Here is a 16864-nt window from a genome sequence, read left to right on the forward strand (position 1 = left end):
GTTAACGATGCTGACATGCAGACACCAGCGGTGCATCCCATACACTGGATACCAGACTGGGATACCGAAGGACTGACCTTGAAGATCTGGGTGCAACAGACAGGACGTGACAAGACTCTGGACGAACAGCTGAGACTTGACGAGAGTCTGGACGAACAGCTGGGACTTGGTGTGATTCTGGATGTGACACTGAACAAACTGATGTGGCTTGACTCATGAAAAGCAACTGTGACTTGACTTTTCTCATGAAGAGCAACTGTGACTTGACTCAGGAAGAGCAGCTGTGACTTGACTTGACTCAGGAAGAGCAGCTGTGACATTGTTGACGCCACCATTTTGCGAACAGGCTCCGCTGTCGCCGCCATTATGTCAGTGCGCTCCGGTGCGGCCGCCATTTCACGAGCGGGTTGAATCACCGGAGTAGCGATAAATATATTTGAATGTGCCGGAGCTTACGGTTGTCTAAACTTCGCGGCCACCATTACTGCAATGTCACATTCCTCCTCCGCGACACCCACAGTGAATAACGAGCCAACAGACAACAAAGCATAGTTCAAAACCTGACAGAGTGATGAACGCAGACTTAGATTTAGTTAGATTTAGTGTAAGTCTAAGCTTAAACTTGAGAGGTTGATTTATGCCATCACAGAAAAACTCTATCAAAATAATGTCCGGTACATCTGAATAGTGAGCGACGGCTAAAAATTCTCCAGTATAGTTCTCCAATGATCGCGTGCCTTGTTTAAAGGCAAATAAAATTCTTGCAATGTCCAGGGATAGGCAGTATTTTAAAACACATGTATTTAAAATACCTATTTGAAATACAAAATACTATTTTGTATTTTGTATTTAAATACCTTTGGAAAAAAAATCTAATGTATTTTGTATTTAAATACATTTAATCTTAGCATTTGTGTATTTTCAAAATACATAAAATACTTTTTGCCAATCAACCTCTTTAATAAACTGCTGATTTCCTGTATCAATTAGTTCAGACATGCCACTTTCATTCATGTGAGCTGCAGCTGTATGACGCCATCTAGAATTGGGTAATGAAATTTTCTGGATTCCTGTAAGGTAATAAGGAATAATACTGCCTTCGTGTGCTATCAAAATTTACCGGTCATTGAAGTCAGCAGCGAAACGGGCAATGGCCACTGTGAAGAGTCATTATTACCAGTTTTTGTATGATCAACTGGACACGCCAGGAGGGGCAAATAACATCTACCGCCTTGCCAAGTCTCGCCACCGCTCCACTCAAGACATCGGCCATGTCATGCAAGTCAAGGAAGCTGACAACCAAGTCCTTCGAGACCTGCCATCCATCCTTCATTGATGGTCAGAGTATTTCTCTGGCATCTGCAATGAAGAGTTCCCGCACCCACCAATTCCAAACCCTCCACCCACCTTAGGCCCAGTCCCCCGGATCACGACTGCAGAGGTGAAAGCGAGCTGTCAAGGGGGATTGTCAGTGATTGTCCCCCACAATCTCATCTGGTGAGCGCTGAGGTTCCATGGTGTCCCAGAATAGTACGTAAAGTTGGTGCAACTACTGTACCACAACACCTCAAGCATGGTCAGATGCCCAGCCCTTGAACATCACTGTTGGCGTCCACCAAGGATCGTCCCTCTCGCCCCTGCTGTTCATCCTCTGTATGGACACGGTGATGGCCAACCTCCAAAGACCACACCCCTGGACGCTTCTCTCCAATGACGACGTCACCCTCGCGGACCAAATGCGCACAGACCTCGAGGAGTACCTCGTATGCGGCCCCCAAACCAATGGCACCATCTGCATTGATGGCCAGAAGTTGAAGAAGACAGCCCAATTGAAATAACTCGGTCCCTGGTCACGTCAGACGGCAACACCATCTCCGACGCATGAGCAAGAATCAGCGCGGCATGGCTCAAGTGGAGACCGGTCTCCGGAGTCCTGTGTGATAAGAAAATGCCAGAAAATCTACAAGACCGTCGTTCGTCCAGTGGCCCTCTACGGCGCTGAATGTTGGTCCACGACCAAGAAACATGAGTCGGCCCTCCACGCAATGGAAATGAAGATGCTCCGGTGGATGCTTGGACTGACCCTCCACGACCACAATGAATGAAAACATCATGCGATGACTCTGAGTAGCCGCAATAACGGAGAAGATGAGGGAAGCCCGTCTGAGATGGTACGGCCACACCATGCGCAGTGACGAGGACTCCGTGGCAAGAACAGTGCTCCATCTCGACTCTGGAGGCCGCCGGCTGTGAGGAAGACCCAAGAAGTGGTGGATGGACTCTGTCATGGAGGACATGAGAGCGGTAGGCCTAGCCCCGGAGGACGTCACAAACCGAGCTAAGTGGAGGAGACAGAGCCGAGCTGCGGATGCTGTGTGAACACGGGAGAATACCAGGAAAGAAGACATGCTGTTTTGCTGTGCATAAAACATACAAAATGATTGAAATGGTTATTGCACTACTATGTGCATGACTTTAACATTAAAACAAGGTGATCTTGCTTTTGTGGGGAAAAAAGCATACCTGTCCCAGCAGCAACTGTTTTCCCCTCCACCATGTTTAAAGATTATGGTCTACACAACTCTGAAACTAGGGTATAAAAATTATAGTAGTAGTTTTTTCTTGGGGCAGATTTTGGTTTTATCAACTAGCTAGTCAAATGTGTTCATTAAACTTTAAGCGTTACTGCTTGCTGTAGCGATATGATAAAATGTTGGTGATGATATAAAGTGTAAATCAATTTAACTTTTTCTATATCATTTATATATTGTCGTGTATGCAAATATATTTGTGGAGCTGGGAAGTGGGCAGGAGTTATTGACACGTCAGAGCGATAAAATATGTATTTTGTGTATTTTCAAAATATAAAATACTGTATTTGTATTTAAATACATTTTCTCACACAGTATTTTGTATTTGTATTTCAAAATATATTTTTCCACATAGTATTTTGTATTTTAAATACATTTTGATGTATTTGTGCCCATCTCTGGCAGTGTATCTCGGCAAATTATTGTCCTATCCTAACAAACCATACATCAATGGAAAGCTTATTTATTCAGATTATTTATCAGCTTATGTATAAATATCAATTTCTAAAAATGTACCCTTATGACAATATGTATTTGTATGAATTAATATATTGAAATTATTTCTACACACTTGTAGTGTACTGTTAAATGTGTAAACCTAAAGTGAAATCTAAAACTATAGCCATCAATAAAATAAAACAAATTGTAATTTATTTCATGATTTAAATAATGTAAAAATGTAAATGTATTATTTGTATAGTTAAAATTCATTTATTTTATATTTTATTTATATTATATTTATTTTGTTTTCCATTTTATATTCATTTTTAAATATTTGATATTGTTCCACTATTTCTTTCTGAACAACTCAGAGGTGGTCTTTGGAAGTGCATTTTTTTTATTTTATCATTTGATATTTTTTTTGCATCATTTATGGATTTATTTTATTTTACACTGTTATTTTCACATATCTTATTTAGCACCCACTTGGTGTCTGGGTTTCTGCAGAACCCAGTTTAAAAAATCTCTGATCTAAGCAATACTTTCTTCCTCTGGTTTGTTATGGTGAAGAAAAAACTTTTTTCGCTAACATTTCTGCTTTATTCTGTCTTTTCCCCTCAGATTCTCACGGAATGGACCTTTTCGCAGTGGCTGTGCATGAGTTTGGCCACGCCATAGGGCTCGCACACACCTCTGCCATTGAGTCCATCATGCGCCCTTACTACCAGGGGCCAGTGGGCGATCCGCTCAAGTACAACCTCCCGTACGAAGACAAGATTCGCGTCTGGCAGCTTTACGGTAAGAACGTCCACCCCTTGGTCACGGCTGGCTTCTTTCTTTCTTCCTGTGCCTCCTTCCTCTCCATCAGTTAGCTGGAAACAGGCGCTGTGGCAGACTGGCAGACAATGTGAGCTGAGATCTTCAATCAAACACGGACACCCTGCTATCACTGTTTGAATCTCAGATGCCTTGGCATTGTTGGAGAAGCGAAAAGTGACAAGTAGCGACAACTCGAAGGCACAGTCTCTCTGTAAGACATACAGACAGATAGATGCTGTAATCTGTCAACAGTGAACACACTGAATGAGAAGAATGAGTTGTGTCTGCTGATAGCACCATTACTTGCGCTGTTTGCGTCGTTTTATTGCCATATTCACTAAAAGGACTAGAATCAGGTGCCACAAATACACCTGGCATCTATTCTGAGTGCTCGGATATGGATAAAGTAGCTGGTGTCAAATTTATAATTTGATTTCGTTTAATTCAGTTAATTTCAGTTTTCTGTTTTATTCTTAAAGGGGTCATATGATGCGATTTCAAGTTTTCGTTTCTCTTTGGGGTGTTACAAGCTGATTGTGGATAGATAAGATCCCTAAAGTTGCAAAGACTAAAGTCTCAAAACCAAAGAGATATTCTTTATAAACGTTAAGACTTGTCCACGCCCCCCTAAAACGGCTCATTCAAACACGCCCCCACATGTCTACATCACGATGTGGAAATATTTGCGTAATGCCGCCCAAATGTTCAAAGAAAGAAGGCGTGGTTTCAGTAACCGTAGTAGTGTTGATGCAGCCATGTCAGGGAGACGCTGTGTGTTTCTATGCAAAATCAAAAGCACTTTATTTGGCCTTCCGAAAGTAGATGCATTTAGGAATGATTAAGATTATTTACAGCAGAACAGCACAACCCAGATGTTCGAATTTGTGCAACGCATTTTATGGACGACAGTTTTGTGAACCTAGGAGAGGAGGTAATTCTGACTTTGCTATGACAATCTGGCGCTTCTGAATCAGCAACTGTAAGTATGCTTTGTTACTAGTTTAAGTATTTGCTATTGACTGTTCAAATGCCAAGTTTTGCGCATCGTGTGTGAGAGAGAGAGAGAGAGAGAGAGAGAGACAGGGACAGGGTCACATCACAGTGGAGTCAGCTTTCTTAATCACGGCTTGTGTGCAAATATATATGAGCATCATCACTGTTTCTATCACACGACTCTGTTCCCCTTTCGGGCTTGAACTGATGGTAAAACTAAGGACATTATTAACTGTCTTTATATTTACTTTGAAAGCTGAAGCTCGTGATTATGGTAAGGGGCGTTGCATTTCTGACGCGTGCTTGTGGTGTCCGGCCCATCACAATGCACTGGGTCAGTTGGCCAATCAGAGCAGACTGTGCTTGTCGGAAGGAGGGGCTTTGTAGAAAACGACGTCTTTGAAAGAGACAGGGCATAGAGGAACTACAATAATGTACAGTATTTGAAAAATACATTAAAGCATGTCAACATATTCTGTTCCACCAAATACACAAAATAATGATCTTAAAAAAAGCACCATATGACCCCCATTTACAAATATACTTTAAATTTAATAAATAGCCCATTTTATTGCGATGAAAATTTATTAAAATCAATGGAAATAGTATTTTTAGTTCACAAGAGTGCAAAATTAAACCCAGTTTATAAACATTATTATATTTTATTATTTTAATCTATGTATTATATCGCATTATATTATATTTTATTTTAATGTATTCATTAGGTTTATTTTTTATTTAATATATTATTGTATATTAATGAATATAATAATATTATATTTGAATACAATGAGTATTATATTTGTAACAAGGCGAACGAGATATGAGGCATGCGGATCCATGTGCAAGCTTTAATTAATAGACATGGTCAAAAACACAAGCAGGGTCGAACAAATGGCAAACAGGTATATTGAGGGCAAGACAGACAAGTACTCAAGTAAACGGGCGTGGTCTTCGATCGGCAAACAATATCCAGAGGGCTTGACCAGAGAGGTAATCCAGGTACACGAGCAATGGTCCAGGCAGGGGCAAACAGAGTCCAAATGGAAGGCAAAGGGTTAATCCAAGATACAAGGCAGAAGCTCAGGAACCAGACAACAAGGCAACACGAAAAGACTAGACTTAAACTCAAATAAGAAACGGAAACTAGGAATGGCTCCGTAAAGCAGCTAACATTCGGAGCGTAATAAACTCAGAACAATACAGGAGACTGAACACAAAAACAAACACAGAACGGCTTGGTAAGTAGCTAACACTAGGAAAGTGCTAAACGCTAGACAATACTCAGCGATCGGTGAAAGGAAGTCCATGGTTTAAGTAGGGTGTGTGATTGTGTGATAATTCTCAGGTGTGAGCTTGTGATCGTGAAATGGCTGTGTGATCAGTGCATTTAGCTGTGTCTGTGCAATCAGTGCAATCAGCTGTGTGTGTGTCATCAGTGCAGTGGATGATGGGAAATGCAGTCCAGTGTGATGTGTGGTGTCAGAGTCAATATGATGGAGAGGTGACCTCTTGTGGCAGTCGGATGGAAGGCCACGAACCAGATTCGTGACAATATTCATTATATTCAGACATTATTATTATTAATATTATTTATTAATGTTCCAACCAGTTGTTTTAGTATCACTGAAATACTAATATAGATTTTATTAATATTTTTAATACGTTTTTATTTTTATATTTTTCATTTTAATTTTATTTCTTTATTTTAATTTTTTGTTTTAGTAATTTTTTTGTTTTTAATATGTATTATTGTCACGGTGCACACAGCAGGGAGGAACGAGGAACACAAGACGAGGATAAACTCAAAATAACAGTCTTTAATTCAAACAGGGCAGGGCAAGAAAAAGCAGGGCAGACACACAGGAACACCGGTAGTAACGAGTAGACCAGACCAAAGCTAACTGAACAGGCAGGAACTAAATACACAGGCTAATTAAACACACACAGCTGAACGAAATCATAATCAAACATAACAAGGACAGGAAAATGACCACATATGGAAACATGAGGGCAGTAAACACAAGACACACGACACAAGGCTGACAATTATATTATATGCCTTGATATAATATTTTATTATTTTATTGTATTCGCTAGGTTTATTATTTTATTTAATATATTGTATATTAATGAATATAATAATATACTGTATAATATTATATTCAAATACAATGACTATTATATTCAGACATTATTATTATTATTATTTATTAATGTGCCAACCAGTTGTTTTAGTATCACTGAAATACTAATATAGATTTTATCAATATTTTGATTTAGTTTTTATTTTTTTCCATTTTAATTTTATTTTTATTTTTTGTTTTAGTAATTTTTCCGTTTTTTTATTTTTCTGTGTTTTTTTATATATATATATGTTGTTATCAATACAATAAATATTATATCCATTATATTCAGAAATATTATTATTATTATTATTATTATTATTGTATTCATTTATTCATGTGCCAACGACTGTATCACTGGGATACTACTATAGATTTTATTAATATTTAAAATTTGTTTTTATTTTTATATTTTCCATTTTCTTTTCTTTCTTTTTTTACTTTTTTTTTGTAGCAATTTTTTCTGTGTTTTTGTCATTTCTATTTTCTGTCTGTACAGTTTTTAAATATAGTTTAGAAATGAGTTTATTTATTTTTATATTTTATTTCAGTTAACAAATTTTAGTACCAGAGTATACTGACAATGTTTTAATGTTTTTTAGTTTTAGTTAACTATATTAACCCTGATGTTGTTGCTGAAATAACATTGAGTGAAGTGTACTATTAAAGTTTAATGTTGTTAATTCCCTATATGCTTTAGTTATTTAGCTATTAGTTATTAAATTATTTAGTTATTATGTTATTTAGTTTGTGTTTTAGTGAATTGGTTAACACTTTATTTTAAGGTGTCTTTGTTACATGTTGCATGTACTTATTATTATAATAACAATAAATTATGCATAATGACATACAAGTAACCCAAACCCTAATCCAAACCATATAGTAAGTACATGTAGTTAATTAATATTACTGTATAATTACACTGTAACAAGGACCCCTTAAAATAAAGTGTAACCGTGAGTTGTTATGGAAAGAGTGCATTCACATCACTTGCACATTCTGACTGGCATGTAAAAGTGGTTCAGTTCTCTGCATTTCCTCCATCCCTTCCCACTCACACTACCTTGTTTTTAGCTGAAGTGCCCATTGTAATTTGCAGTGATTGGCACTGCATGCCCCCTCTGCAGGCTGCCCTTTTCTGTGATCCCACCAGGCAAATAACAGGCCCCAAACGATGGGCACAGAGAGCAGAATTGATTTGGTTTGTATAGGGGCACTATTGATTTAATTACATGGCAGTGTTGAGCCAGGCTTGGAGCACAGAGATTAATTGGTCGTCACCATGATTTGGACCTTGCTAATCAACATGCAGAATGCCGAATGGCACTGCAAACACACAAGGTGGGAAGCAAAGAGATAGAGAGAGTTATAGATAGGGACTCAGAGTAGTAGTGAACATGGGCCAAGTGTTTAATATATCCATGTGTAGGTTTAATGAGTATGCACATATCCCGAGTTAAATACCACTGCTTTTTGTCCAATTAATTAACCCTCATTTTCTTCTGAGATTGATTTTACTGTCTTTATTTTAATTATAGTATTTCATAGTTGACTTATTTTACATTCAGATTCTTTTAATATGTTCCTTTGCATCTTAGATGGTTCTCCTGAGAAAAAGATTCCAGTAAACTCAGGTGTCTTCTTGTGTGTTTCATCTCAATAATGCCTCAAGTTGTGCTCTGACATTTCAATATGAACTGAGCTAAATGGTCTCCAAAAACCAAATTATCTCAGCCATGCTATCCACACTGATTTTGTAGCTCAGCAGTTGATATACGGTAACTCATCTGTCTCCTTTTGTAGGAGAAATATCTGAAAACAAGTTAATCAATAAAAAACATAACTGAGAACTAAGAAAAAGTAATAGTTTCATAATTAACCTTGTGGTTTTATTTTCAGCTCTAGCCAAAACATATTCATACAAAGACTAGTAATAAGATATATAAGCACTATAAGTACTAGCATCGGCAGCTTATGCATAAATATTTTATTTTATTTGTTTTATTTTAAATTTAATTTTTTATTTTACATGGAAGCTTTTCAGTACCCGTCAATGCAGAAAGATGCCCTTTGTAACCAGATGGTGTAGCTACAACATCGATCAATAGGAGCTAACTAGACCATGCTGACCAGCTAAACCTTGACCCCTAGACAAAATAATTAAGTCTGTTTCATGTAATTATTTAAAATTATGCTGTCCTAATTTCATGATTAACAGTGGTATTTTACTTTGTTTTGTTTTTTTTTTATTTCCATTAATTGTTTCAAAACTTAGCAATTATTTCAAAACGCTTTAAGACTCTAAAAAAACAAAAACACTTGTTAACACTTTACAATAAGGTTCATGTTAACATTAGTTAACTTACAAAAACTAACAATAAAAAATATTAAAAATAATTTTTTTAGTAGTAGTTAATGTTTATTCCAACAGTTACTAATACATTATTAAAATCAAAAGTTGTATCTATTGATGTTATATAATGGACCTGAGCAAGCGTGGACTAACAATGAACAGTTGTATTTTTATTAAGATTAATAAACACTCTAACAGTGTATTGCTCATTGTTAGTTAATGTTAGTTAATGCATTAAATATATAAAACAAATAGAACCTTATTGTAAAGTGTTATCAAATTATTGTGTTTAATAATTTTTCTTACCTTGGGTCACTTGATGGGACCCCAAAAATGTGTGGCATACTATAACATTTTTGATGAAGTATGTTGTATGCGTGTTTTTAAGAAAAAAAAAAAGTTTATAAAAAGTTATCATATAATTATAAAACCTATCAAGTATCAACCACACACAAAATATGTATATTTTATATGTTTTTGAGCTATTAAAAGGTCCCCCAAACGGGTTTAAAGTTAAAGAAATAGCACTTTGAAAATAAATAGTATTTGTTTTGAAACAAAATAGGAATGAACTTGTGCATTTTGTTGGTTGTTAAACTTTATGTGGCAATGGTAGTTTTACAAAACTCATTTTATGAGACTGGCAGTTATCTCTACTTTTGAGTTATTATTTGAGTGTTTTCAAAAGGTAAAGCACACACTTAGCGTGTGTTCCTCTCAGAAATGTGCCGTTTTTCTGCTTTTGCGTTTTGTCAGGTGTTCGAGAGTCCGTATCGCACACGACGCAGCCAGATGACCCCTCTCAAACCGCCGAACCTCCCGTCCTGCTTGACCTCCCCGAAAACAGATCCATGATACCGTGAGTCAACAAGCGCGCACCCACAAAACCCACACTCCTCTGAATATTTTGAATTGCAGAGGTAGCGGTCCATCATTTAGAAGGAGAGTATGTATGGACTTCATAATGCACCCGCAACTGCACTCAACCTTCCTGAAGCAAATGCCAAAATGACACAAATTACAGACTCAATTCCTGACTCCTAGTAAGCAAGCATTTAGCTGCTCTGAGAGCAGCGTGCACCTCTCTATTTCCTCTCTCTCCATCATCACGGCAGACGTGTGAGACAGGTAGATTTAGTTTGACAAAGGTCAGTAATATATTCCTCTCAGAGAGCTCAGCTAATAAGCTGTGAATGAAGATCTTTGTTAATAAAGTGTCAGGCGAGTTCCAGCTCACAAAAGCAGCTCTGTCACCGTAATTGCTCCATCATTAGCATCCCAGGCACGTCAAAGTGCTAAGTCAGTCATTAGCCGAGGGGATAACGCATTCAGAGATTCTGTTGCAAGCTGGTGATAACATCTTCTTTGATTTGCCCAATCTTAAACCAAGCACATTAAGGACATTCGAGTCTGGTTGCACATAGCTATAGCTAGACAAAAATGATAATGGACTTACAGACTTATAGTAAAAGTGCTAATGCTTTCAAATTAGCACCAGCGTCTTGTGCTGATTTTAAACTTGATTTTAAACTATTTAAATGGTGGCATAAAAAAGTAATGCATATTTTAGAAAACCTAAAAAATGTCTTGAGATAAATACATTGACTGTGTTTATTTTATTTTGTTTTGTTTTATATTTTATTTCATATTTAAATTTCTATATACTTTATATTATTTTATTTTGATTACATTTACTTTATTTTAAATTTTTAAATTTTTATTTTCTATTTATTTTATTTTATGTTTTGTTATTTTTACTTTTTTAATTTTGCTTTTATTTGTTTTATATAACTTTATTTTATTTAATATCATTTTATTTACTTATATTTATTTTATATATTATATTTATTTATTTATTCTATATTTTATTTGGTACTTTTTGCCTTTTATTTTTTATTTCATTTATCTTTTTATTTATTTTATATTATTTTATTTTGTTTTGTTTTGTTTGTAGCATTTTATTTTATTTATTTATTTTTGTCATTTTTTTTAGCAATTTGTTTTGTTTTGTTTTGTTTTGTTTTGTTTTGTTTTGACTGAATGCAGCTTTCCCCTTTCCAGACAGAAGTTGTAGTTAAGAAATCTACCAGTAGGGCCTAACTAGACCATATAAACCAGCTAAACCTTGACTCCTCGGGTATTTTCAAAATAATTGACTCTGGATCATGTAATTATTTAAAATGATGCAGCACTGAACTTATTCTGCATTGCACTGAGGCTGCATGACCACTTCGAGGTGTGCATAAATTTAAAAAATTCAGTGGTCTGTCGTCAGTTATTCCTTCCATAATCAATGATTTACTCATGTAGAGACACAAACACTTCTACTAGTGAAATTCTTATGCTCTACCTTTTCATTTGTTTAAAACTTATCCATTTCAATTTTCTATTTTCTATTTGTACTACCTCACAGACCTGCCCCTGATGCCCCTGACAGATGCACTAGCCACTTTGATGCTGTAGCCCAGATTCGAGGGGAGGCCTTCTTTTTCAAAGGTAAGAACACCCCGAAGTCCAGTGAAATCAGTAGCTATTAGCAACAGACCAAGTATAAAGTATACTCCCTTTTGTGTGTATAAACTACAAAATATCAATAAAAACATTATCTTAATTGGTATTTTGTCTTGTTTTCCAATATCTTGGATCTTTAAAATAAAATGAATTTAACAGAAAAGCTTAATTGCATGAGATATGACTAAAATTGATATTATTGTATTAAGATATTAAAAACTGATATTAAGATACAATGCATATTGAATTAGAGTTTATTTAATTGTATTTCATTTTCTTATCCCATTAGAATTATTAAAGGTAAAGTTTAAACACGAAATAATAAATTTTCTTTTTTATTTGCTTATATTTATTACTTTGTTTTTTTATTTAATTTTTTTTTTTTGCATTAGAATACTCAGTTTTGTGGACACAATAAAATATTTTTTATCATGATGCAAAAATCGTTAACTTGGACTGCTTTGAAATTGTTTTGTTTTCCCATTTAGTCATGAATGCGCTGTCTGCAGACTACTGCTGTCTGCATTTTAATATATTATCATTTGTGCTCTGTATTTGCTTGGCTGTTTCTGCCAGCTGGGCACTGTCCTTCCCACTGCCCCGGGCCATGCAAACATTCCACGCTTTATTAACCAATGTCCCTTATACATATCATATGATGGCACATAATTACACCATAAGCTTACATAAACACACAAATAACCACACATTCTTACTGTCAAACTTCTCGTCAGGGAAGTATTTTTGGCGTCTGACACGTGAGAAGCACCTGGTGTCGTTGAGGCCAGCTCAGATCCATCGCTTCTGGAGGGGTTTGCCTGCCAACCTGGACAGCGTGGATGCTGTATACGAGAGACCTGGAGACCATAAGATAGTGTTCTTTAAAGGTAAATGCCTGGATTTAATCTTTTATGAAGTTAATATTTAATATAACCCTTCGATATAACCCTTACTTTAATTATTACTCGTACATCTTGACTGGTTTGTCAGAATTTCTCACCTTAAGTATTGCACTTAGGCACATAACTCATTCTGAACTGGATGAGTGCAACAACTTAGCGTTGCGTGTCGAGTTTTGTGCAACACATTTAGAAAATGTCCATATCTAGTATTGCACTGTGTTTGTTGCTTTTGGCAATCAGTAATCCGTGGTAATTCCACAGTTAAAGAGATCAAGAATGTCTATCAAACGTGAATTATTTCAAAAAGACCCTCTGATAATGTAGCCAATTCCAGACATTTTAAACAAAATGCTCCCTGGAGCGTAAACACTCACTCTTCAGAAAATTCTTGAAATGATTGGAATTTAACAGTCTAGAGTTATGTAAATGTTATTTTTAATAAGAGTTGGACTATAAAGCAAACAATGTCCTTCAAAGATATAATGCGCGAGTATTTTGAAGTCTTACCTTAAATCCAATTTCAGCTCAAAAGCATGGAGGTAAAAAGAACGTGTTGTATAGAACATTTAAATGTATTTCACAGCAGGTCTGTGTTTTCTAATCTGGTTTGCTGGTAATGAAGCCTTCAAATTTCCCACCTCACAGTAAGTCGTTCTCACTTCTCTAGGTGGGAAATATTGGGTGTTCAAGGACAATAATGTTGAAGAGGGCTACCCACGGCCTGTCACGGACTTCGGACTGCCTGCAGAGGGAGTGGATGCAGTATTTGTTTGGCTGCACAATGAGAAGACCTACTTCTTCAAGGACAGCCGTTACTGGCGCTATGATGACCATCTGCGGCACATGGACCTCGGCTACCCAAAAGACACGACGCTGTGGAAAGGGATCCCATCTCAACTAGATGATGCCATGAGGTGGTCTGACAGTGAGTATTGTGAATCATGAATTTTAAGCAGTTCTCCTGGATGTTATCTTTTAGAGCCACAAAAAATTAATCGCTTTCCTTCCAGCTTGAGAAGACCGACATGAATTTCTGTGCTTGTCTAGGTTCATACCGGTTCGCTGTTGAATTAGGTGGAGAAAATCATAGCCATGCAAAATGTAATGACACAAAATGTTAAAAATACAATGAAATTGTCATTTAGAGCTTCTCTGTTAGCTTTAACGGGATAGTTCACCCAAAATTTTAAAATTTGTCATCGTTTACTCACCCTCATGTCATTCCAAACCTGTATAATTTTCTTTCTTTCTTAAGAAGGTATTTTGAAGAATGCTGGTAACCAAATAGTTGATGATCCCCATTGACTTCCATAGTATTTATTTCCCTACAATGGAAGTCAATGGGGACCAACAACTGTTTGATTACCAGCATTCTTTAAACTATCTTCTTTTATGCTCAACTTAAGAAAGAAACTTATACAGGTTTGGAACGACATGAGAGCGAGTAAATGATGACATTTTTCGGGTGAACTATTCCTTTAAGACTGTTGATATGCTATCAAAAGTTGACAAAATAAGCTTTAAGCAGATGTGAACATTTCAATTGTAGTATCTTTTTGAAAATGGACCAAAAAGGTTGTCTCATTTTGTACACGTAGATGTACGGTGGCCGAGAGAGCTCAACGCACTGCAACTTCAGAAAAGTTCAAGTTCAAGTTTATTTGTATAGCGCTTTTTACGTTACAAATCGTTGCAAAACAGCTCTACAGGAAATTAAGTTTCCACAATATATGAACTTATGGCAAAATCTGGTAATTCTGTATGTTGTCTGAGCTTTGGCATCCTCTGAGGTCCTCTGAGGGGTTGGCATCATCTTTTCTCAGGTGTTCGGTCATCTCAGATCATTTAAGGGTTGAATCCAGACTGAAGCTTCTGTAATTCCTAGTTACCATGGGATGTTAATCCCGTGGCAGAAACAGAGAAACAAATAGAGACATAATTAGCGTAGCTGCTGTTCCATCTAAGCAAAAATGATTTATTCAACCCAAGCTAAAGAATAATAATAATGTACATTTGATCAGACATAACTGCAGTACAAGATTATAAGATGCATTATGTGAATGCTTGGCTAAATAGATGTGTCTTTAATCTAGATTTAAACAGAGAAAGTGTATCTGAACACCGAACGTTATCAGGAAGGCTATTCCAGAGTTTGGGAGCCAAATGTGAAAAAGCTCTACCTCCTTTAGTGGACTTTGCCATCCTAGGTACTACCAAAAGTCCAGAGTTTTGCGACCTTAGGGAGCGGGTTGGATTGTAGCGTGGTAGAAGACAAGTTAGGTACACAGGAGCTAAACCATTTAGGGCCTTATAGGCAAGTAATAATAGCCAGTGCAGAGACTGTAAAATTGGGGTAATATGATCATATTTTCTTGACCTGGTAAGAACTCTAGCCGCTGCATTTTGGACTATCTGTAGCTTGTTTATTGAGATGCAGGACAACCACCTAGCAGTGCATTACAATAGTCCAGTCTAGAGGTCATGAATGCATGAACTATCTTTTCTGCATCAGAGACAGGTAACATGTTTCGAAGCTTGGCAATGTTTCTAAGATGGAAGAATGCTGTTTTTGTAACATGGGAAATATGATTTTCAAAGGGCAAGTTGCTGTCTAATATAACACCCAGATTTTTGACTTTAGAGGGCGTAACAGTACATCCGTCTAGTTGCAAATTGTAATCCAAGAGATTTTGTGTACTGTTTTTTGGTCCAATAAGTAATATCTCTGTCTTATCTGAATTTTATAGGAGGAAATTATTGGTCATCCAATCTTTTACATTTTTTACACAATCTATTAGCTTAGATAGTTTAGAAGTTTCATCTGGTCTTGTTTAGATATATAGTTGAGTATCATCAGCATAACAATGAAAACTAATCCCGTATTTTCTAATAATATTACCAAGGGGCAACATGTATATTGAAAATAGCAGAGGACCTAGGAAAGATCCTTGTGGTACTCCATACTCTACTGGTGATAATTGAGATGACTCCCCATTTAAATGAACAAAGTGGTAGCGATCGGACAGGTAGGATCTAAACCATCTTAAAGCCTGCCCTTGAATACCAGTATAGTTTTGTAATCGATCTATGAGTATGTCATGGTCTATAGTGTCAAACGCAGCACTAATATCAAGTAATACTACCAATGAGATTTACATTTACATTTATGCATTTAGCAGACGCTTTTATCCAAAGCGACTTACATTGCATTCAAGTTACAGTTTTTACATTTTATCAGCTCTTACATTTTATCTGCAATGAGATGCAGCCTTGGTCTGAAGCAAGAAGCAAGTCATTTGTAATTTTAACAAGTGCAGTTTCTGTACTATGGTGAGGCCTGAAACCTGACTGAAATTCTTCATAGAGATAATTTTTTTGCAAGAAGGAGCACAATTGAGCAGACACAACTTTTTCTAAAATTTTAGACATAAACGGAAGATTTGAAATGGGTCTGTAATTTGCCAGTTCATTAGAATCTAGTTGTGGTTTCTTAATAAGAGGCTTAATAACCGCCAGCTTGAATGGTTTTGGGACGTGACCTAAAGATAACGATGAGTTAATAATATTGAGAAGCGGTTCTTCTGCTACAGGTAACAACTCTTTCAGTAGTTTAGTGGGTACAGGATCTAATAAACATGTTGTTGGTTTAGATGCACTGATAAGTTTATTTAGCTCTTCCTGTCCTATAGTTGTAAAGCACTGCAGTTTTTGTTATTGTATTTCTGATGTTATCTATTTTATCAGTAAAGAAATTCATAAAGTCATTACTATTAAACTGTGAGGGAATATGTAGATCGGGTAGCATCTGTTTATTTGTTAAACTAGCCACTGTGCTAAATAAGAACCTTGGATTGTTTTGGTTATTATCTATGAGTTTGCGGATATGCTCTGCCCTGGCAGCTTTTAGAGCCTGTCTATAGCTGGACATACGGTTTTTCCACGCAATTCTAAAAACTTCCAAGTTAGTTTTTCTCCATTTGCGCTCAAGATTACGAGTTTCTTTCTTGAGAGAATGGGTATAACTGTTGTACCATGGCGCAGTACGTTTTTCTCTAACCTTTTTCAATTTGAGGGGGGCAACAGCTTCTAATGTATTAGAGAAGATAGTGCCCATGTTGCTAGTCATTT

General features: G+C 36.4%; 1 protein-coding gene across 1 annotated transcript in view; it reads left to right on the forward strand.

Moving 5' to 3' along the window:
- The window catches only part of LOC306856285 (matrix metalloproteinase-17-like), a gene marked incomplete at its 5' end in the record, with an annotated part of 94580 nt that overhangs the window by 68018 nt on the left and 9698 nt on the right, over positions 1-16864 (forward strand). The window contains 5 exon segments of the mRNA XM_079395463.1: positions 3654-3830; positions 10080-10182; positions 11737-11819; positions 12569-12721; positions 13404-13661. Coding sequence (XP_079251589.1) covers positions 3654-3830; positions 10080-10182; positions 11737-11819; positions 12569-12721; positions 13404-13661 — 774 coding nt within the window.

Source organism: Barbus barbus (assembly GCF_936440315.1).
Source record: "Barbus barbus genome assembly, chromosome: 36".
NCBI classification, from domain to species: domain Eukaryota; kingdom Metazoa; phylum Chordata; class Actinopteri; order Cypriniformes; family Cyprinidae; genus Barbus; species Barbus barbus.